The sequence below is a fragment of the Ursus americanus genome, chromosome 34 (assembly GCF_024610735.1).
Source record: "Ursus americanus isolate L20-20 chromosome 34, mUrsAme1.1.p, whole genome shotgun sequence".
Classification (NCBI taxonomy): Eukaryota; Metazoa; Chordata; class Mammalia; order Carnivora; family Ursidae; genus Ursus; species Ursus americanus.
The window spans coordinates 15887087-15909430 of record NC_142160.1 but is presented as its reverse complement, the minus strand read 5'-3'; the positions used below and the strand labels follow the sequence as shown (position 1 = coordinate 15909430).

The window sequence follows — 22344 nt, the reverse complement described above, 5'->3', positions numbered from 1 at the left end:
AGTCTCGCCGAGCGCTAATTGGCTCCTGGGCTGGCAGCTTCGGCGCGGCGGGAGCGCGGGCGGCGCGCACGGCGGCGCGCGCGGCGGCGGCGGCGGAACCGGCCGGAGCCGAGGGAGGGCGCCGCAAGCTCGCGCCGGGGCAGGCCCGGCCGCGCGCGCCCCTGACGAGAGATGGCCGGACCCCGCGGGGGCGCGCGCGCGCGGGGCCACGGTCGCCGGAGCCCCGCCCCGCCTCGCCCCGCCCCACCGGGGCTGGAGCTTGCACGGCGTCCGGCCCGGGCGGGACCGATCCCTGGGTTGGCGTCCTCTACCTGGGCCGCCTCCGCCGGGATAGGGGCGCGGAGGGAGGGGCTGTGAGCCTCTAGGCTAGCGAGCTTCGGGGGTTGCGGCGGGTCAGCGATAGGCGCACGTTCGGCCAGCGCTTCTGCCGCTTTGCTCGGGAGGGCTCGAACTGGCGCCCGGTGAGTACCTGCGCGACCCGGCCGCGCTGCGCAGCCCCCCGAGGCCTGGAGGTGCTCCCGAGGTGTGGCTGCGCTGGAGCCTGAACCTGGTTGCGTCTTGCAAGCCTTGTGCGGACTCTTGCCGCCCTAAGCGGGCTGATAGCTGGCCTGCCAAGGAGTGTGTGTACGTGGCGGCGTGTTGCTTCAACGCCCCGTAATGATCCTTAAAATGGGAGACTACCTGCAAGAGATGGGTTGTGGAGAGAAGTCACCAGGGTTGGGGTCAGGTCTTGATCCCTGCGGGAGGAGGCAGGCTTTTATTCCACCAGTATTAGGGTGGTCTAACTACGACCCGCCTGCCACCTGTTAATTGTACGGCCTGCTAACTCAGGATGGCTTTGTACCATTTTAAATGGTTGAAAAGATATCAAAAGATTTTTGTGGCACGTGGAAATGATAAGAAATTCAAATTTCGGTGTCCATCAGGTTTTGTTAGAGCACAGCCACGCTCATTGGCTTTTGTGCTGCCTGTAGCCCCTTTCTCTTCCGAACAGCAGAGCTGAGCTGCTGCCCTCAAAGCCTAAAACACTGACTATCTGGCATTTCGCGGAGTTATGTCGACCCCTGACCTAGCAGATCGAATCTCCAGGGGGAGGCGAGGGCCGGAGCAGACAAGAAATGCAGCGTGCATTCAGTTCGAAATAGCACAGTGTTATAGATCAGCTGTGTGTTTGAGGGAAGAAAAATTGAAGAAACTTTACCTGAGAGTCTATCTAAAATGAAGCTGGAAAGTTTTTGTTCGGGGGTCAGTGAAAGATAAAAGTGATTCCATAGGAAAGGGGCACGGGTTGAGGTATTCAGAAATTCTAACCGTGGGAGATTTCTGTTTACTAAAAGGGGGCAAAGTTTAAACAATAGTAGGAAAAGGCTTCCCTGTTGTGTGGAAGAAGATAATCAAAATATTTGTTGAATAAAGCAAATGAGTGAGAAGTCCTGAAACATTTCACTGGTTTAAAAATATCAGACTGCTCTTTAGATGCATTGAAAAGCCCAAAAATTGGTTAGCATGTTGTCATCCGTTTGTATGAGAGCTGCTGTCTTCCTTATAATCTGCTGATTTCTGCACAGCTGATTTCTGCACATACCACCTCTGACCGTTTTGCAGTTTAGAGTCCAAAATGTACCATGCTTAGCAGTGGAATCCACATAATAACCACATACAAGTAATGAAAAAAGGACTCAACAACCTATCTTACTTAGGGTAAAAAAAAAGAAATTAAAATGTTCATTTGGGATTTGCCCTTGGCGATCTTAGTGTGTTCTCCTTCCCCTATGCAAAGAACTTTGCTGTTGAGGAAAGCTTTGCACTTATTGGGAGAATAAAGTACATAAATATCCCACGAGATTGGCGGGGGTATATATTCCAAGTTATCAGATGCCCCAGATTGATGAGACTGCAAAGTCCAAATGGTCGTCTCTCCGGAGACATCCAGTGATTGAAGTTTGTAGTTGATCAAGCTTGTCTTTGCCTCAATGAAGTCTGCTTGTGTATATTTGGAGTCGGGCAACTCTTGGTAGCGAATTTTTAAGTGTGATTTTTAAATAGTTCTTCAAGGGGCCAAGAAGAGATGTAATAACACAAAGCGGTCTGCAGGTAGACAATTCCAGCCCCGAATTTGGAGTTCACCTGGTGCTGCCCTGTGCATCCAAGGAGGTTTTTGGAATAAATGACTTCTGGGATTGCTAGGCCCACCCTCACCCCAGCACCCGTCTTGCTTGGGCTTTTCCCAGTTCCCCACCCCTCCCACCACGTTGTCACCCATTCAGGGCTAATAGACTGCCCAACATTTACCCAAACATTGTCTTGGGTAATAGCTCTCTATTAGCTAACTAATAGAGAACCGAGGGTTCCTGTTTTGGTAAAAACTTGCATTTGACTGTGGGAATTCCCTCCTGAACCCAAGCAATTTTATAACTAGGTTCTTGACTCTCCCTCGCTCTTTGTTTCGGAATTGCTAGTTTCCACCCAAATAACGCCTCAAGCATCTTTCCAGTGCCACAGCCACACTCTTTGTTAGTTGCGTGCTATGTAATTGATACAATATCCTCCCGTGTCTGCACAGATGTGGCATGAAGCAGGAGGACCCTTAGTCCTTGCCATTCAGTGTGCTCAGCCATCAATAATCCATCAATAAAAATGGCACCCATTATACATGAGAGCCTTGCAGTTCAGCCAGCACACGTGCAGCATCCTTTCTTTGCCCTTGGTAATAAAGTGCTTTTTAACAGTTGGAAAGAAGAAAAAAATTAACTTGCTAGGACACAGGTCTGGAATAGGAACTGGGAGGGCCTCCGGCTCAGGGGCTACTCATCCCAGCGGCCCACCCCAGCTTAGGTCCCCGATCACCCAACCACAGCAGCGTTGGGTCAGGCAACCCTCAGGAACCACTATTCTGAGGTTCCCTCCAGCTGAGCTTCACCTTTTCACATAAAGAGGTGAAAATGGTTCATTTGAATATCCATAGGACTGCTTTACTGAACCTCAGGGGGCCCTGTGTGAAACTGCCCTCCACCCCCAGATCCGGGGTGAACAAACAATGGCCTGTAACCTGGCCCTCAGCCTGAACGTTTGCCGTCCGTTTTCTGATTGAGAACACGAACTCTGAAATCCAGTAAGAGAAATATTAACCCAATAAGAAAGGAATTCCATTCTTCGCTTTAGTAGACGTCTATTACAACAACAACAAAATTGTACCCAATTATTAGGTTTTGACTTTCGTCAAAAACATTGTGGAAATTTGTTTTCTCTCTTGTTACATAAGTACCTACGTAATAACTTTCAGTTTGCCTCTGGGCTCACAAAACCTCGAGTATTTACTACCTGGCCCTTTTCTGAAAAAGTTTGTCTGTCCTGGACTTAAGTTTTTGAGTGAGCCCCTTAAAGGGATTTAACTTCGTTTTGCCTCTGGCCCGCAGTGATGTTTTCCCCATTTCAGAAAGGGAAAGAGGCGAGCTCTGTGGGGTTCCCTGGCGTTGGGGAAATAAATGGGTCATCTCCAGGTGATTGAATCTTGAAACTCTGAGTTTCAGAGCTATGAGACTCTGCAGTGTGTGTTCTCTGAGACTTTGGCCTATTGAGCGCACACCCATTGGCCATTGGATTTAGCCATAGAGTCGAGCAGAGAAAAGCTGGTACCTTGTAAAGGTCTCCTACCAAGTGTGGCTAATCCAGGAGTAGGGGTTACCCAGAGATCATGGTCATCTTTCCCCCTCAGCGGGCCCTCCTAATTTAGGACTCTTTCTTTTAGCCTTTTAGTCTTTCTTTAGACATCTCCGTGATAAGCATTCGCTTTGTTTTGTTTTGTGTTTTTAATTTTAGGAAATTTAGGAAGACGTGATTTTCAGAGCTAATTATGAAAACATTTGTCATTGGAATCAGTGGGTGAGTAATTTTGCTGCAAACAGCTGGTGGAGATACTGAGGATGTCCAGAGGGTGGTTTCCTGTAGATGTGGTGGGGGATGGTGGAGTCAGGATCCCTGAGTCCTGAAGAAGAGAGCAGGCCACTGGCAAATATATATAGCGCTGTCCGTATAAATGGCAACAGGAGGTGGGAGAGTCTCCTCTAAACAGAGAAACGGGACCATCAGTAAGCAAAATCTGCCTGCTTTACCATTTCTTTTCTGGAGTTGACACCAGGCACCTTTTCTCCATATTATCCTGATGTGCTGATTGCCCTGGCATAATTATTAGTTGCATGCCCCCCTCTCTCTCAAAAGTGCCCTAAATTATAGGGTCACCCTCCCTGTGGTACCCGAGGTATGCATGCAAATAAGACACCAACAACAGCTCCAGGGGACGGTGTTTGTTTTGGTACTATGTTGTGTTCATCTTTCTTCTGAATACATTCACACTAGGTGTGGTCCAGTGAATGAAATATCTGAGTCTGTTAAGATTAAACGTTTGTGATTTGGGGGAGATCACTGTATTGTTGTATTATGTTACTATAGTAAGTAATCAGAGGTACAAGGGAATGAATCCAGTGTCAGAACTCTGCCTCGTCTTGCTCCCGTCTAACCAGAACCAAAGTTCCATTTTTCTCTGCATTGTTTCTCTTGGTCATGCCTTGCCTTCTGCATTCACTGCCACCATCCTAAATCGGGCCCTCATTCCCTAATCCCAGCCTCCCCCTCTTAACCTTTCCTAGATACATCTTCACCAGTTGTATCTTCTCGCAGAAATGTTTAATTATTCTCTCACCTCGTGAACAATAGGCAGTGGTTTCCAGTTATCTAGAGCAAAATCTGAATATCCGGGTGTATGAAGACCATCCATAAATAGTAAAAGAAATGTACTAGCTTCAGGGCATGTAGGCTGTAGGGAAGGTTTGATACAGGAGCTCAGCGATATCACCGAAGACTCCGTTTCTTTCCATCTCTTCCTGGTGTCTTCCTCCATTTCGATTCATCCTAGAGTTGGCTGCACTTTGGGGGGCACAAGGGGATACCAGCAGGTCCTGTGCCCTGCTCTGGAGTTGACAGTGGGGTTAGTCCAAACCAGACCTCAGAAATGGGTAGAACCTGGGGAGGCAGTTACCAGGTCAGCTCTAGTATCCAAACCAACTTTCATTCTGCGTATGTAGGAATAACATTCCCTTCTCCTCCATGTTCCAGGTGTAGACACCTGCCTCACGCTTTCTTGCCCCGTGTGTGAGGGGCCACCCACACCTCCCTAAGAAAGCCTCCCCTTCACTGTCTCTTCCTGGAAGAGGGCCAGGATTTCATTTTAGTGCTGCTTCTGGGAAGCACCTGCCACACTCAGCCGCAGTAACCTCTGTTCCTCCCTTTTTGTCTTCCTCCAGACTCAGTGTTGTATCTTCCTTGTATACTTACCACTTGCTATGCTGTGATGTGATCATTCAGTTAAGACGTTAAGGAATAGCAGGGATTCCAAAGGATTCCAGGGTCGTTCAAGATCCTCCTAAAAATGGAATGCATGTGTGAAGATGTTTATTTTTCTGGGGAAAGGGCATATAATCTTTATCAGATTCTCACAGAATTCTGTGATGTTAAAAAATAAAAGTTTCATGGGCCTTGGGGGGAAAAAAAGCTCCATGGGCTTTGGAGTTAGACTTTGTATCCCATCCTCAGTACTTGCTAGTTGTTACCTTGGGCAAGTAGTATAAGGATATAGTCTTTCAGTCCTTAGTTTGCTCAACTGTAAAATGGTAATATTAATATCTACCTCCTACAGAATGGATTTGCCTCTTAAGTACCTGCAGTTATCCTTTTTAACTTCTCCTTGGCCCACTGTCATGTTCCAAATACACTCTTTCCTCCTGTCTCTTGGTGTGTAAAAAACAAATCGACCAGGACTTTTGCCTTTATTAGGGTGTTGTGAACGAAGAAGGAAGTGGCCCCAAGTAGTTACTCGTTTTCTTTCCTAAGATAAAGCGTGCACGTGTCTGGGCACTCTTGCCCTGAGGCTGGAGGGCCCATGAGGGTGGTCCTGAGCTTGGTGGTGCATGGTGGTTATGAGCTGCTGAAAGAGAAGAGTTAGCCTTAAGGTGTCACCTGACCGGGATTCCAAGTATAGATGCTAGGCTTGAACTTGTGCCGTTCTGACTTGTAAAATTCTTGTTAAACTCCTCTCCCATGACTCTGAACTGTACTGCCTTCTGTCTGGTCTGTCTCTTCCAAGTCTACGGCACTGGAGTGCTTGCTTCTCATTGTCTCCAGCTAAGTCAGTGAGAAGGGATCTAAATACGGGTGGTTTGACTGTATCATCTGAAAGAGATAAGTCCAGAAAATGACATATTTGTTGCTCATACTAGAATAAAGTTAGCTCATACTGGGGCGCCTGGGTGGTTCAGTCGTTAAGCGTCTGCCTTCGGCTCAGGGCGTCATCCCAGGGCTCCAGGATCGAGCCCCACATCGGGCTCCCTGCTCCGCTGGAAGCCTGCTTCTTCCTCTCCTGCACCCACTGCTTGTGTTCCCTCTCTCGCTGGCCGTCTCTATGTCAACTAAATAAAATCTTTAAAAATAAATAAATAAATAAATAAAGTTAGCTCATACTATAATAAAGTTAGCCCTGTTTACTCTCTCTTTTTAAACCAAAGTTCAGTATCTGAGCTATGGAAACTCAGTATGGATTACAGACATTTTTGTTAAAAGGGAGAAATTTTATTTTCTCAAGGCAAAGGGTAATACCCACCCACTTCCCTGTCTTTTCTTTAAAAAAAAAAAAAAAAAAAAAGGATAGATTTATTTATTTGTGGGGGGGGGGGAGCGGAGAGCTTGAGCAGGGGAAGGAGCAAAGGGAGAAGGAGAAGGAGGAAGCAGATTCCCAGCTGAGCCGACCTTCCTGTGGGATCCCACGACCCTGAGATCAGGACTTGAGCCAGAATCAAGGGTTAGACACTAAACCAACTGAGTCACTCAGGCACTTCTGTCTTTTCAAGGAGATCGCCCGTATCCTACTCAATTGTGTATTCTAAGTTTAAATGCAAAAAACTTTACAGGGCGCCCCGGTAGCTCAGTCAGTTAAGCGGCCACCTTCATCTCAGGTCATGATCTCAGGGTCCTGGGATTGAACCTGCATGGGGCTCCCTGCTCAGCGGGGAGTCTGCTTCTCCCTCTCCCTCTTCCCTTCCCCACCTCAATCCACGTGTGCTCACTCTCTCTTTCTCTCAGATAAATAAATAAAATCTTTAAAAAATTAATGAAAAAAGTTTTGAATCAAGTTCCTTGTACTTCGTAGGTATAAGGTATTTAGGTAATAATTGAATTACAGCCAGTAAACAATTTTGATGAATGAATATTAGTTTCTTTTCTAGATTATAAATACATTGCAGTCTATCATCTGGGACTGAACACAGGTTCTTGCAGATAAACATGCAGTTATGAGTTTGTGCCGTGAACATTTGGTGGTATGATGAAGTCTTGATTTAGAGTAATGGTTTCAAATGCACAAAATAAAATACAGGAATACAAAGGAAACCAGTTATGTTGAAATAAAGTTATAAAAATATTTTAGACAAATTGTTGCTTTGTGATAGATACACTTCTTCGTTAACTTATTGAATAACAGTGTCCAGGGGTGGGTTTAAAAACTGCCATCAATTTGAAATAAGAATGAATATCAATCATGCGTCAAGATATCTGCCCCACCTGCACCATGGTATGAAAGTATCTATGATTTCTAGTGGTGACAAAGCCACAGGTACTATTAATACTACTGATGTTTGTTACTTATATTTGTAATTAAAGGAAAAGCTCTGACTGAATGACTCCGCGTAGAAGCACCTGTCATGTGCTGTGCGTGATGCTAGACGCGGGAAAACTAGATACACAGAGCAATTAGTCAAGATCCCCGTTCTTCCCAACATCACAGTCCAGCCAGGTGGGACAAGTAACTGACTCTCTGTGACAGGCTTCAGGGGGCCTCCAATTTGGCCCAAAGTGGAGAGAGATGAAGGAGAAAGGGGGCATCACAGCGGAGATGTGAATGCGTAATCCATGGCTTGTCATAAGCCAGTCCTCCATTTTTCTCCACGGGGCACTGAAACAAAGTCACAGCGGCCACGTGCAAATGGACGTACTTGCACGAAAATGTGCTACTCGTATTTTCAGTGTTGCATATGATCCTTGAGAATGTTTCAGTGTAGACAAAACATTCTTTGCTTCCCACACAGTAGCTGTAATTTTAAACCTTAGTATTACCCAGTTTACTTGCCCAGTGCTTAGTGACCTTCCTCCTCCATCCTTTCCGGTTTATTTCTCCTCATTGATTACAGTAGATCTACTTAGGCCTATGGTATTACCAACATATCTATGAAAGAAATAATTCCGTCTTAGGTATTAACATATTGTTTTTAAATATCCTTTTTCTAAGATCACTTTAAAATGTTTTATATTTTTAAAAAATTTTAAAAATAAATGTTTTACATTTACATTTTACATTTACAGTGTAAATTGACATTTACAGTGCATCTTCCTTCTTGGTATGCTCAATTTTTTTTCTTTTCCTTTTTCTGTTCAGGGTGACAAATGGCGGGAAGACAACGCTAGCTAAGAATTTGCAGAAACACCTTCCAAACTGCAGTGTCATATCTCAGGATGATTTCTTTAAGGTATCTATAAAAACACCTTGGATAATTCATTTAACACAACAAAGTTCTAGTAGCAAAGTTGATGAAATTACATCCAAAAAGCCTCTGCTGAGGGATAAGAGTTTTTGTAGTCAAGATAGGCTCCATGCAGTAATGTCCCTTATCCACTAGATGGCATTACTTATTGGCGTGGCTCTGATTTTATTTCTCCTCGTCATCCGAAGCATTTAGTAAATTTATCGCCTTTCTTCATTCTATAATTGTATCATTTCTGCACTGGACAGTTTTGATGGGTGCTTTGTTCTTTTTTGCAGCCAAAGTCGGAGATAGAAATAGATACAAATGGATTTCTGCAGTATGACGGTAAGTAGATGAGTTTGTGACACATTTGCTAATGTTCATTTTCTTTTTCAAACCCGAATACCTTTTCTGTCTATGAAGACAGTCTCAAAAATGTGCTTAAATATATTGCTGTACTTTACACATACTTTTGTAAAGGTTTCTGATTTATGTCCAACTATTTAAATAAATGAAACCTTTTCCCCAACTTTATATTTAAGACTGAAAACATTGGAACAATATAGATTTTTCTTCTAAGGCAAGAGCGAGGTAGGTTTGCTGGTACTCTTCTCATCCCTGTCTGGGGTGCACATAACTAAGGATACTTCCCTCACCCCCTCCCTGCCATCTCGCCTGAAGCAAACTCTAAGCTCATCCTCGGAGCTTCCCTTCCCAGTGACCAAGGTGCACTGAGCAGCTGGTTTCTTCTTTCCACTGCTCATAAAGGTTAGTGAATATTTTTGAGATGGATTCATCTCGCTCCCTTGCCCAATCTAACACTGAAGCCAAAGGATTATAAAAGTCCATCAGAAAATATTTATTTTCCTATAGAGAATATCATGCTAATAAACTATTTTTAATGGTCTTATCAACTTTTATGATGAACAAGATGACCACTGAGTATTTATGCAAACTGGCAACAGAAACAGCTCTCTTAAAAAGACATAAACTACATTCTTTATTTTTAACTTTGACGACCTTAGAGGAAAAATGTTGTGTAATCAGTTCTTACAGACACTTGATAGTTTTAAGAGAAGCAAAATCCTTGACTCACTGCCTGTTCTTGTGTCTTGAGCTCCAGCCAGGATTTTTTTTCCTTTTGTCCCCTCCTCTAATGGTTAGTGAGGAAGATTATTACGGAGTAAGCATTAAACAAGGAAAAACCGTTTTCAACAATTGACAAAGAATTATTCCTAATTCAAATGAGTTCTTATAAACTAATAAGAAAAACACTAATATTCCAATTGAAAAATGTCCAAGAATATAAATAAGCTATTCATAGAAGCAAAAGGTTATTTGATTAATAACTATACAATAAAAAGTCAATCTCAGAAGTAGTCAGAGTTGTAAATTACTTTTTTTTCCCACTTACCTAGTAAACAGATTTTTAAAGCAATAATTACCTAATGATGGCACAGTTATCTAATTATCTAATGATGGCTCAGTAAAACAAAAACTCTCTTAGATGGGAATATTAATTGATCTCACCCTTCTGGAAGGGAGATTGATATGTCCCAAAGACTTTAAAATATTCATGCTACGTGTCAAGTGTCCCACTTCCAGGAATCTATCTTAGGGAAAAGTCTGAAATTTTTAGGTAAGTGTACAAATTTAAAATAAATCACGGTAATGCTGAAATCTTTATGATAACCACCAAAAGAATAATTTAAAGATATATAGCTATCAAGTTTATAAATAGATGGAATCATTAAAATGTAGTTGATAAATACAAAATAAGTCAAATAAAAAACAGAGAACTTAAGTCAAAAGATGATAGAAAAATAGAAAATGAGAATAAAATGATAGATTTAAGCCAAATATATCAGTAGCTATGTTAAGTTAAATGAACTAAAATACCCCAAAGATTGTCAAGCTTGTTTGAAAAAAAAAGAAGAAAGAAAGGAAAGCCCAACTATAAGCACCTTACAAGAGCTATATTTAAATATTAGGACAAAGAAAAGTAGACAAGGCTAGAAAAAGATCTGCCATGTGAACATCTACGAAAAGAAATCTGGTGTAACTACTAATATCAGACAAAGGAAACACAAAGAGTATCACTAGAGATACTGTTACTAGAGATGAATAGAAATAAATGGGTCAATTCAACAGGAAGATAAACAATCTAATAATTATATGCACCTAATAACATAACCTCAAAATACATTAAGCAAAAACTGACAAAACTAAGTGGGGAAATACACAAATCTATAATTATTATGGGAGATTTTTTAATACAACTTCTTCAGTAATTAATGGAAAAAGCAGACAAAAGTTATAAGGGTATAACAGATTCAAACAACACAATTAACAAACTTAACCAAACTGACATATATAGAAGGTGTAGCCAATCACAGCAGAATACACATTTTTGTTTTCTTAATACAGGGAACATTAACTAAAATGGAGGGTATATGCAAGGGCATGGAGCAAGTCCGAGTATGTTTCAGTAGATTGAAGTAATATAGAGATATCCTCTAATCACAGAGAACTGAATTAGAAATCAGTAACAAAAGAGTAAGTGGAAAACTCCTAAGTGTTTGTAAATTTTTTTCTGGAAAAATTTAAGCATATACAAAAGTAGGCAGAAAAGTGTAATGAGCTCTCATGAATTCATCATCCAGCTTTTAAAATGATGCAGTCTTGACCATATAGTTCATCTATGCCCTTACCCACTTTCTCTTTCTATATTTTTAGAAGTAAATTCCATATGTCATCATGTTTCATCTGAAGCAGAGCACTTCTATATATCCTGTGGGTTAAAGAATAAATCACAGTGAAAATTAGAAGACACTTTTAACTGAACGATAATGAAAATATCTTAAAACTAATGGTATTTCTGGTTCCAGCTAAAATGGATTGGCCCCATTCCTTGCTCTTTCTCCCTCTTAAAATTGAAAATCTTAGATCGAACACAACAAACAAAGGAAGACTCAAAGATAAAAAGAAGAGAACAGACTGGCTAGGGCCTTTGGGACTTGAGGAATTACGTCACTGTGATTCTCTGGGTTTTCTTCTTACCTGTCATATATTCAGGAAGGGGTGCTTGAGGGGTGTGCAACGTGGTATCATTAATAGGTACAGACAGAAAAGTCCCAAGAAACCTGTTCCCTGTAGTTAAAATGTAAAAATGTTACCTATTTGATATGATCTCACTGATACATGGAATTTAAGAAATAAGGCAGAGGATCATAGGGGAAAAGAGGAAGAAATGAACCAAGATGAGACCAGAGAGGGAGACAAACCATAAGAGATTCTTAATCATAGGAAACAAACTGAGGGTTGCTGGAGGGGAGGGGTGGAAAGATGGGGTAACTGACGGATAGACACTGGGGAGGGTATGTGTTGTAATGAGCACAGGGTATTATGTAAGACTGATGAAGCACAGACCTGTACCTCTGAAACAAATAATACATTGTAGGTTAATTAATTGAATTTAAATTTTAACAAACTCACTAGAGGGGCTCAAAAGCAGAATAAATATGACAGAGGAAAGAATCTGTGAATTTGAGGACAGAACAATAGAAATTACTCTTTCTAAACAACAGAGAGGAAATAGACTGAAAAGAAATTAACAGAAATATGGGGCAATAACAAAAGCTCCAGAATTCACATCATTGGAGTCTCAGAAGGACAGGAGAAAAAGTGTGGTGTTAAAAAAGTAGTAAATATGTAAAACATTGCAAACTTGGCATAAGATATAAACCTACAAATTCAAGAATCTGACTGATCCCCAAACAGATTAAACAAGAAAAAAGAGAAGGTACAGATTACAAATATCAAATACAAAAACGTAATACCACTACAGATCCTACAGAAATTAAAAAAATAAGAGCATATTATGAACAATCTGCGAGTAAATTAGAAAACTTAAATGAAATTGACAATTTCCCTGAAAATTGCAACTTACAAAACTAACACCAGAACAAAGAGAAAATCCTAATAATCCTATGTCTAGTGAATAAATTAATCCATAATTTATAAAGCTTCCACTAAAAAGCCTCTAAGTCCAGATGGCGCAATTCAGTGGTTCTGGAGTCGGGCTCAGAAATTGTAATTCTTCCTGGTAAATTCACAGGTCATACTAAGGCTGCAGGCCTAGGTCCTACACTTTGAGAATCAGTGTTCTGGAATAATTTTCTAGAATTATAATTGTAAGCTCCAAAAGTATGCACATTTTAGAGTTTAAAAAGGACATATTTGTGTCCTTTAAAAAATTTTTAATGATTTTTCCCTTATTTACTTGTAAGAGCCCTTTATATATTAAACATATTAGCTCTTGGGGCGCCTGGGTGGCTTAGCTGGGTAAGCGGCTGACTCTTGGTTTCGGCTCAGTTCGTGATCTCACAGTCTTGGGATCGAGCCCCACGTCGGGCTACGTGCTCAGTGCTGAGTCGGCTTCAGATTCTTTCTCCCTTCCCCTCTGCCCCTCCTGCTTGCGCTCTCTCGTTCTCTCTCTCAAGTAAATAAATAAAATCTTAAGAAAAAAAAAGAAGGTACGTATTTTAGCTCTTGGCGAAACACATTGCACATATTTTCCCCAGTATGTCATTTATCTTTCTAACTAGTTTATAGATATTTTGTCATCCAAAAATGTTAAACTTTTGTACAGTAAGGAGGGAATAGACCTTATAAATAAAGCAATATTAGCCATGAGTTTATGATTGCCAAAGCTGGTAATGGGGACATGGGAATTCATTGTATTCTACTGTCTACATTTATATATATTTGAAATTTTCCGTATTAGAAATGTTTCAGACATACCAATTTGTCAATAATAGAGATTATATTTGTCTAAAATATTTATTCGGTATTTTGAAGGGTAAATAAAATAGCGTTATTCTATATCTCTTTAATACAGAGCCCTGGATATACACATCATAAAAAGCCGCATCATAAACCTTTTGTTTTATTGATTTCATGTTTTTGTATGTTTGCTTGAAGTGCTTGAAGCGCTTAACATGGAAAAAATGATGTCTGCCATTTCCTGCTGGATGGAAAGCCCAAGACACTCACTGGTATCAACACACTCTGGAAGCAGCGAGGAAATTCCCATATTAATCATTGAAGGCTTCCTTCTCTTTAATTATAAGTAAGCATCCTCAACCTCATATTGACTCTGAATGAATGGGGGGAAAGCTTTGTGAACTAAAGACGCTGTTATTTTAGGCCCCTGGACACTCTGTGGAACAGAAGATACTTTCTGACGATTCCTTATGAAGAATGTAAGAGGAGGAGGAGGTGAGTTTCGAAATTGTGTTTGTGGATTGTAATTCAAGAGACACAGTTTACATGGAGATGGAAACACAGCATAGGGAGTAGGGTCAGTGGTGTTTGTAGTGACAGTGTGTGGTGACAGATGGAGTTACGTGGTGAGCATAACGGAACGTATGGAGAAGTGGAATCCCTATGTTCTACGATCGAAACTAATAATGTTGTGTGTCAACCATACTTCAATTAAAAATAAAATTTTTTAAGTAAAAAAATGTTGATTATGATTTTAAATTCATGAGCCATTATTCGGTGACAGCCACAAAGAACACGAATTAACTGAAAGCTTAACCCAGCATATCAGGTTCTCTGTCATTATTTACATTGCTATTTGTCTCTTGATTCTCTTACAAAGCACTAAAGTAGGGGGAGATAATCATGAATGATAGTGAGTTACAAAAGTAATTTGTCTGGGTCAGAAAACTAAATCTGTTTTGTTACCTTTGAAACTAGTGTTGAATCTAAAATGTGTACTCTTGATTCTGTTTGGATTAAGTCTCAGTGATTTTCCCATTATCCTGACCATTATTATTTTACTTTTATCAACTGTGTGTTTCTGTCCGCATAAAGTTTCCCATGTGTTTTGATAGTACGAGGGTCTATGAGCCTCCAGATGTCCCAGGGTACTTTGATGGCCACGTGTGGCCCATGTATCTAAAGCACAGACAAGAAGTGGAGGACATCCCGTGGGAGATTGGTAAGTACCTTTTCTCCTCCACAGAAGGCCTTCACTTGTCGTTGCTCAAAGTCCACAAGAGAAAGGATTTTTAGGAGGCATTTTTCTCATGTATTACATTATAAAGGAACCGTTTAAGCCCGAACACTCTGGGCCCTTCCACAATTGACTGTCCTGGTTCCTGCTTCTCTCCCGAAGGCTCTTCTCAAAGTCTGTCAACTTCTAGGTGGTCATTCATGAAACGGGTATTGATCGAATGCCTTCTGTGTATAAGACCCTGCCCTGTTGATACTAAGAAAAATAAGACAAACCCAGCCTCTACCCTTACAACCTAACAATCTGTCAGGGAAACAGGCGTGAAAGACGCTAGCTGCATGAGCACATGCTTTCTAGCTATGCTAAGTGCTGTGACACCAAGTTCCAGGGGGAGCCAACAATCAGGGAAGGCTTCCTTGAGGAAGCCACTTAAATCACACTGTGAGGGGTTTAACTGGACAAAGGGAGGTAGGCTGGGGGAACAGATGACCACCCCAGACAGTATATGAAAAGGCTAGGGACAGGAAGGAATGAAGAGCACCTGAAAGGAGGTTGGTGTATTTTTGGTAGAGAAAACCAAGAGAGAGAGGTAATGCTGGAGACATAAGGACGATCTAGACTCTACAAGGCCATAGGCCAGTGAAGGGCTTGGGTCATTATCCTCAGAGAAGTGGAAATGCCCTCTACAGAGAGGTTTGAAACAAGGACATGGTAAATACCAAATTCTTGTTCTAGCGAGATCCCCTTGGCTATGTGAGCGTGGATGTAGAACAGAATGACAGAAGAGATGTGGAGGGTCCTCCGCTCTCCCTCTCCATCTAAATTGCCAATCTAGGGGTGCCTGGCTGGCTCAGTCAGTGGAGCATGCAACTCTTGATCTTGGGGTTAGGAGTTCAAGACCCATGCTAGGTGGAGAGATTGCTTAAAAATGAAACCTTTAAAAAAAGGCCAATCTAACCATGTCCCCACTTTGCTTAAATACCTGCAAAGAGTCTCCAACTTTTTGGATTAAATTCCAAGAAGTCAGACTTCAAAGCCCCTGAAGACTAAGGCATAGACAGCCTTGCTCTAAAATCTCATCTCTCCAGTGTTCCTGCCTCCCACATTCTAGCCCTTCCAAACTGTATATCCTTTTCTTAACAAGCAGACTTCTCTCTTGTCTCCAGTTTTCCCATTAAAGGGTTCTTTTCTTCCTTTAACCTATACAACTTCCACTTTTTCTCCAAAATTACCTATGCCAGTTTGGGTAAGAATACATTTCTCCTGGGCCTAGAGAATTCTGAGTCAGAATGCGTGGAATAGCCCAGACCCCTGCATGGTTCAAGAAGCTTCATGGGGGCAGCTCTTTCTGCCCACAGGTCCTGTCCCCATGCTTTAATAAAAATCACCTTTTTACACACACACACACACACATACACACACACACACACACACACACAGCTTCCTGAGTGATCCCAATGCACAAGTAAGTTGGAGAACCACCCCCTTAAATGATTCTCAGTGCTGCTAAAGGGCCACATACAGAGTGCCATTTAACTCTTTCTTTTTCAAAAAATAATTTCCATATCTGCTAGTATGCATTTCTCCCCATTGAACCAATTTTTCTTTACCTGTTATTCCTGACTATAATGTATTTCTGTTTTTAATGGCTATTAATTTCTTTTTAAGTGTTTAAGGTCTTGTGTTCTTTATTTAAACCTATTAGTATTCTTTTTGGGCGGGGGGTGGCAGAGCAAGAGGACAAGGGGCTTGATCTCGTGACCCTGAGATCATGACCTGAGCCGAAATCTAGAGTCGGCCACTTAACTGACTGAACCACCCAGGCGCCCCTGAACCTATTAGTATTCTTAAGAGATGTCAGGTGCCAGAGTAAGGATCCTGTACTAATAGGCCCATTGGCATTTGAACCATTCTCCTTTCTCCTTCTCAGTTTACCTAGATGGAACAAAATCGGAAGAGGACCTCTTTTCCCAAGTGTATGAAGATCTAATACAAGAACTAGCAAAGCAAAAGTGTAAGTATTGTGGGTGGTGAAGGAACAGCCAGGAAAAGAGTTCATTACATACCCAATAATAGCTTACCAGAATGCTCATGTAGGAGTGATTGTATCCATTCATTCATTGCATTGAAGATAATTCAGAATCTGAGACTCCGAATGGGTTTGGGGCCTTGATTATTTTCTTAATGAGGTTTTTTTTTTTTTTTAAAGATTGTATTTATTTATTCAACAGAGATAGAGACAGCCAGCGAGAGAGGGAACACAAGCAGGGGGAGCGGGAGAAGCAGGCTCATAGCGGAGGAGCCTGATGTGGGACTCGATCCCAGAACACCAGGATCACGCCCTGAGCCGGAGGCAGACGCTTAACCGCTGTGCCACCCAGGCGCCCCTTAATGAGATTTTTTTATTTAAGGGTGAAAATACCCACCCATTGTTACATCCCTTAATGATGTTTATGTTACATAGTTTAAATGTTTTAGTAGATGGCTATTATTTCAGTGGGACTGACATTATCCTTCGGGCAAAGTGGAGTTAAAAGGCTGGTGATCTCGTTTTAATATATCCAGAGCGCCCCTTCTCCTTTAGTCCTCTTAAAGCTTTCCCATGAATTTTTTTCCCCAGATGTCTCAAAGATAAACACAAGATGTGAAAAAATATCTATTGAGTCTTTCTTTCAGGATTTCATCTTAGATGACACGTTTTGCAAGTACCAGAATCCCTGCTCGATCTGGCTTAAGCAGAAAGTACAGGGTAGCTGTGGCTTCAGGCTCAGCTAGATTAAGGAGCTCAAATGTAGCCTTCAAGGTTCTGCCACAATTCCACATTGCTGTTTGGGTTTCTTTCGGAGTCAGACTCCCTCCACTGACAGATAGGATGGCGGTTGGAAGCACCATCCTCCCAGGTGCAACATCCCCAGTAGAAAAAGACAGTTTATCCTTTCTCTAGATTTCCCATGAGTTGATAAATGTCGAAAGCTGAGTATTGGGTTCCAAGGAGCTTATGTATGATTTTCCCTACTTTAGCATATGTTTAGTATTCTTTATTTTAAACAGTTTTGTAAAAAAGTTTTGCATTTTAGCCCCGCTGAAGAGTCCCAGGGAAGATTTGGATTGGTCCTGCTTGGGTCCCATGGCTTGTGCTAACCTGATCGCTTTGACCCCAGAGTTGGCATACTCGGATTGGCTAGGACTGGATCATGGACTCATCCTGTCATTGAATGCCTCTGCTAAGGCCTCCTGTTTAACAGGAGAAATTCCCCCAAAAGGAGAGCAAAGCAGGAGGTAGAAACCAGAAGCAGGATGAAAAAGCACGCTCGGAGAACAGAACTATAGATCCAGCTGCTGTTATATTCGAACTATTGGAACTAAAAGGGTTTTCACGGTTAACACGTGCAAAATGCAATCATTCACTGGAAGAGAAGACAGTGTGAGTCACTCCTGCAGGGGAGAATAGTCCCCGCTTCTGAGAAGCAACTACCCTAGGCCAGATGTCATCATCTCTTAATAAGAACTAGATTTCCTTTGTTCTCAGTAAACTCCTATCTTACGAGGGGACTGAGCCCAGCCAGCCCATTGATCTACACACTCCTGATTTCAGCATCGGCCCTTCGTGTAGGCATGATCCCATTTGAAGAAATTTCAGGACCATTTTTAAGTTTCTTATAAGTGGAACTTAGAGTCCTTGGCAGATATCCCCGCCCCCACCCGCCCCGCCATCTGTTACTTTGATGAAAGGCAGGGAAGCTCAGGGCGCCAACGTGAAGGGCTTATGAAGAATGTAGAGTGAAGGAGGGAGTCGAGCACCTGAACCAGAGATGCTTTGCTGAGAGTGACTGGCTCCCTTTCTGGCCCTAAGGAGAGACTTCGGGGTGTTTTAGGGGCTGGACATCTCTACCTTTCCATCCCTTTGGTAATGGTCAGTGCTTAAGTCCATTTTTTTCGTGACTAAGTCATACTCTGGAGTTCGGCTTTGTGATCCAGCTCCTGATAAAGATAAAAGGCGCCTTCACCAAGTAGCTCAAACTGCTGCTCGCTCCATATCAAATGCCAACCTTTACCATCAGTTCCAAGCCCCAAGAGCAACAGGTATGTTTTGATGGACACTGAAAGCCCATGAGGGAGTACGTGTCCGTGTGTATAGCAGCCCTCTTTCCTTGCTTCTGTCGTAGAGGCTGGAAGGGAGTACTCACCTATGCCTTTTAAGGCTGTCTTGCTCGTGTTCTAGATGTCAGATGAAGTTAAGTAGAAAAGAAAATGGCAAATGTTAGAAGAGACATAAAATTCAAAGCAGATCAGCTTTTCTTACCTCTTAAAATCTATATCAGTTTTTTTTTTCCAGTTATGGTGTTATTTATAGTAACCTACCACCTTGCCCAGTTCTTACGACCACAGTGCCTTGGGAGAGCTGCCTGGAGGGCTCCTCGGCATGGCCTGGTTTAACCCACAGTCAGGGGCTGAGCTAGCAAGGAGGCCTTTCCCAGGTTTCAAGGGACTACTCTGCGGGCTCCTCACAACCTCTCATAAACCTGCTGAACTGCCCTTCCATCTAAGCCCATAAAATCATGACTGTGATAAAGTAATAATGATGAGAGGGGAACAGAGATTGAATTTAATGATTAATGAAACGAATGACCCAAGACAGTAAGAACACAAAGTTATGTGTTTAATTTAATCCTTATTTAAATTCGGTGTTTGAGGCAAAATGTAATCATTCCCTATCCTCACAATGACAAGGCCGTCTAGCCACCAGAACTTTGGAACTCCTTTTGACAATGTTTATTTTCACGGTGATGGTTTACTTTCTGGCCTGCTGATTATGTTTTCAAGGGAGCCTGACTCCGCCACACATACTGGGTAGAAGCTGGCAAGGCTTGACTGGAGATTGGCTCCTACATGTGGAAGGGACAAGGGGGGAAAATGTCTATTTCCATCTCATTAGAAAAGCATATTCATTATTAAAAAAGTTTTCATTTAAAAAAGAGAGAAAATAATCACTTGAATTCCCACCAATCAGCAATGTGAACATCCTAACGAGGACACGTCCAACATTTTTGCCGCTCACATCAGCCTGTTAGCTGGTTACATGGTTAATCGCCATACTCATTTCTTTTTTTTAATGGTTTTACATTCGTATTTAATATTTAAAGGAGCTTTATAGAGTTTATTATATAATGAAACTGAGTAAAACTACACAGCTTTTCCAGTTAAAGGAATCAAGGCTGAGTTCTATTTTGCTCATTAAGAGTGAGTTGTAAGACTTGGCATTGACCTCTCAGTGCAGAAGAAAGATGTCACACGTCTTGTTTCAAATCAAAGGAATAAGAAATTGCAAACTAACGTTTAATAAAAGGTGTGTATTTTTCTTTTGGCATTTTTCTATATCAAATATAAAATATGTCCAATTAAAGTAATAGTATAATTATCTAATATAATAGCCCAAATTATCATGGGATTAATGGCCCATTTCGCAATTGCTGAGTATTTAGTACCTTTACAGGTTTTTCACATTGGCAAATAACATGCTATAAAAAATATCTACACATATCACTTGTTTTCTTCTTCTGGAATCATATTAAAGTTTCCCAGAAGTAGTGCTTGCTTGGTCAAAGAGTATAATCGTACCTGTATGTATATCCTTCAGCAATTAAATACTACACTAAAAAAATATGTTTCTCCAACATAAACTCTGTAATATGAATGCAATAGGTTTATCATTGAGTTTCAAGGCAAAGTCACTGAGTATTCAGCTAGGCTTCCTTGGTTTAAGAAAAAAAGAGTAAACGTACCCATGCTCTTTCCCCAAATCAAGGATAACGCTGCAAACCGATAATTCTAACACAACCAGCCACCCTTTGTGATACTCTTCTAATTTTCCAACTATTTCATTCCTTGAAGCCAACGATTATTATACCAATTGCAAATGATATTAGATATCTGATATGTTAAGATAGGCTTAAATTTAGTCTAAGGATTCAAAGAATGAGACTTGGCCTCTATTTAGTTCTTGACGGAAAACCAGCATTTCTGGCTCCAGAATCCCTGTAATCTTAATAATAGATTAAGATTTACTGTTGATAGTGTGAAGATTTAACACAATGAGAATTGGAATTCTCTATTAATTTCTTTCTACTTGTATTTGTTTCCAAGGTTTGCAAGTAACAACATAAAGATGGAGTGCCCTGAATCCTTCCTGGGATGAATTAGGAAGCTCAAAGGAGTGTATTTAAGAACCTTAACCGAGATACAATAAGTACTTTGGTATGACAACAGCTGTTGGTTCATTTGTTTGTGTTACCACACATGGTTTTCCCAACATGTGGAACAAGTAAATGGTTATTCACACCACCAGACAGGAATTTACCTTAGTGAGTTGTTCTTGCTCCAGGGAATACAGAGAGAGAGCGTAGCTCACAATGAGTCAGTTCCTCCGGACCAGTGGTTGTCAAACTTTTCTGTACGGGACCCAGGGTACAAAATAAGATTTACATCACAATCTAGTATATATGTAATCTATTGTGCTTGTATGTGTCTTTGTGTATGTATGTGTGTGTCTGTGTGTATGTAGGTATATATGTGTGTGTAAATACACACGCCTGTCAAGTATCACAAAGCATTTACCTTAGATTCAATGCACGCTGATATTTTTCTATTTTTAAATTTTCTATAATATTCATTACCATATAATACCAATGCCTATTTCCTGCCCATAAAGGCTTTAGGGGGAATAGCAGTCATATTGAATAAATCAACAATTTACTAGAGTGTCTTTTTCCTGTGTGTTTTGTTACTGTTTCTTACATATGTGTAAAACCACTGGCTCATTGTGTCACTTGTGTCGATACTTTGTTATAATAGAGTATTTTCTGTGTTCTATTTTGTTTTTGTCAAATGAATCTAAAGTCACAGAAATCAGTTATGGTTACTTAAATGATAAGTAGTACCTTTCGTTGAAAGGAACAGACAGGAGATCTGAATTGTATGATTTTTTGAGGCCTCTTTCAATGCTGGAATTTAAATGATCTACTGTACTGATCAACCTCTTTTTTAACAAACGATTGCTTCCAAGCCCCTCAATCTTTACAAATATAAATATATTGTTACATTAACTTTAACTGGTCTTTACAGACTCATTTGATCAGCTCTCATTATTTCTGTATTTCTAACTAGCTTGCACTTGGTGGTAATTAGGGAGGGTTTTTTGATCACACACTACACAACAAGCAAAAAACAACACAAAACAAACCCTGAGCCCAAATGGCAGTTCTTCCACCTAACAGCTATATGACTCTGATCAAATTATGGGAAGTCTTTATTTCAAACTATTGAAAGTCTCTATTTTCTCTTTGTAAGGGGGGGTGTCAACGGTACTTAGTGTGGGTGCAGTGTAGAGTAAGGATCAAGTTCAAAATCCTTAATATTGCCTCCAAGGCACTCCCTGAACTACCTCTGTGTGCCTCTCTATTCTCATTGCCCATCACTCAACCCCATTGCTGTTCAGTGCCGTGACCTCCTCGCCTCAAACTTACCAGGACCGTTCCTGCCTTGAGGGGAACACATGCTGTTCCTGGTGCTCAGAGCAAACTTCCAGAACCCTTCCCTCCAATCAGCCTGCCCCTCCTGTGCCCTGACATCCTTCTTCAGGAGAACTTCCCTCTGTAGTCCCCTACTTGTCCTTCCAAGCACGATTCACAATTGGAATTATACTTCCCCTTTCAGAATCGCTCATTTAGCGACCGTCTCTCCAGCTACGTAGAAACT

At 41.4% G+C, this 22344-nt stretch overlaps 1 protein-coding gene and 1 non-coding gene across 3 annotated transcripts; both read left to right on the top strand.

The window, feature by feature from the left end:
* The first annotated feature begins 230 nt into the window (after positions 1–230).
* On the top strand, positions 231–21698 carry NMRK1 (nicotinamide riboside kinase 1). Of its 2 annotated transcripts, XM_087858930.1 has the most exons (10): positions 231–461; positions 3820–3882; positions 8480–8570; positions 8864–8912; positions 9237–9335; positions 13551–13698; positions 13776–13847; positions 14468–14574; positions 16520–16603; positions 20734–21698. In XM_087858930.1, exons 2-10 carry the CDS (start codon positions 3854–3856, stop codon positions 20751–20753), a joined length of 699 nt encoding a protein of 232 aa, XP_087715056.1. In that variant the 5' UTR covers positions 231–461; positions 3820–3853; the 3' UTR covers positions 20754–21698. The 2 variants fall into 2 exon arrangements, with proteins under 2 accessions (XP_087715056.1, XP_045637019.2); XM_045781063.2 differs by lacking the exon at positions 9237–9335 and having other exon boundaries at positions 234–461.
* Positions 19370–19483, top strand: LOC123781528 (small nucleolar RNA SNORA12). The gene has a single exon (XR_006776761.2). It is a non-coding gene; the product is annotated as a small nucleolar RNA SNORA12 (small nucleolar RNA).
* Positions 21699–22344: the final 646 nt, after the last annotated feature.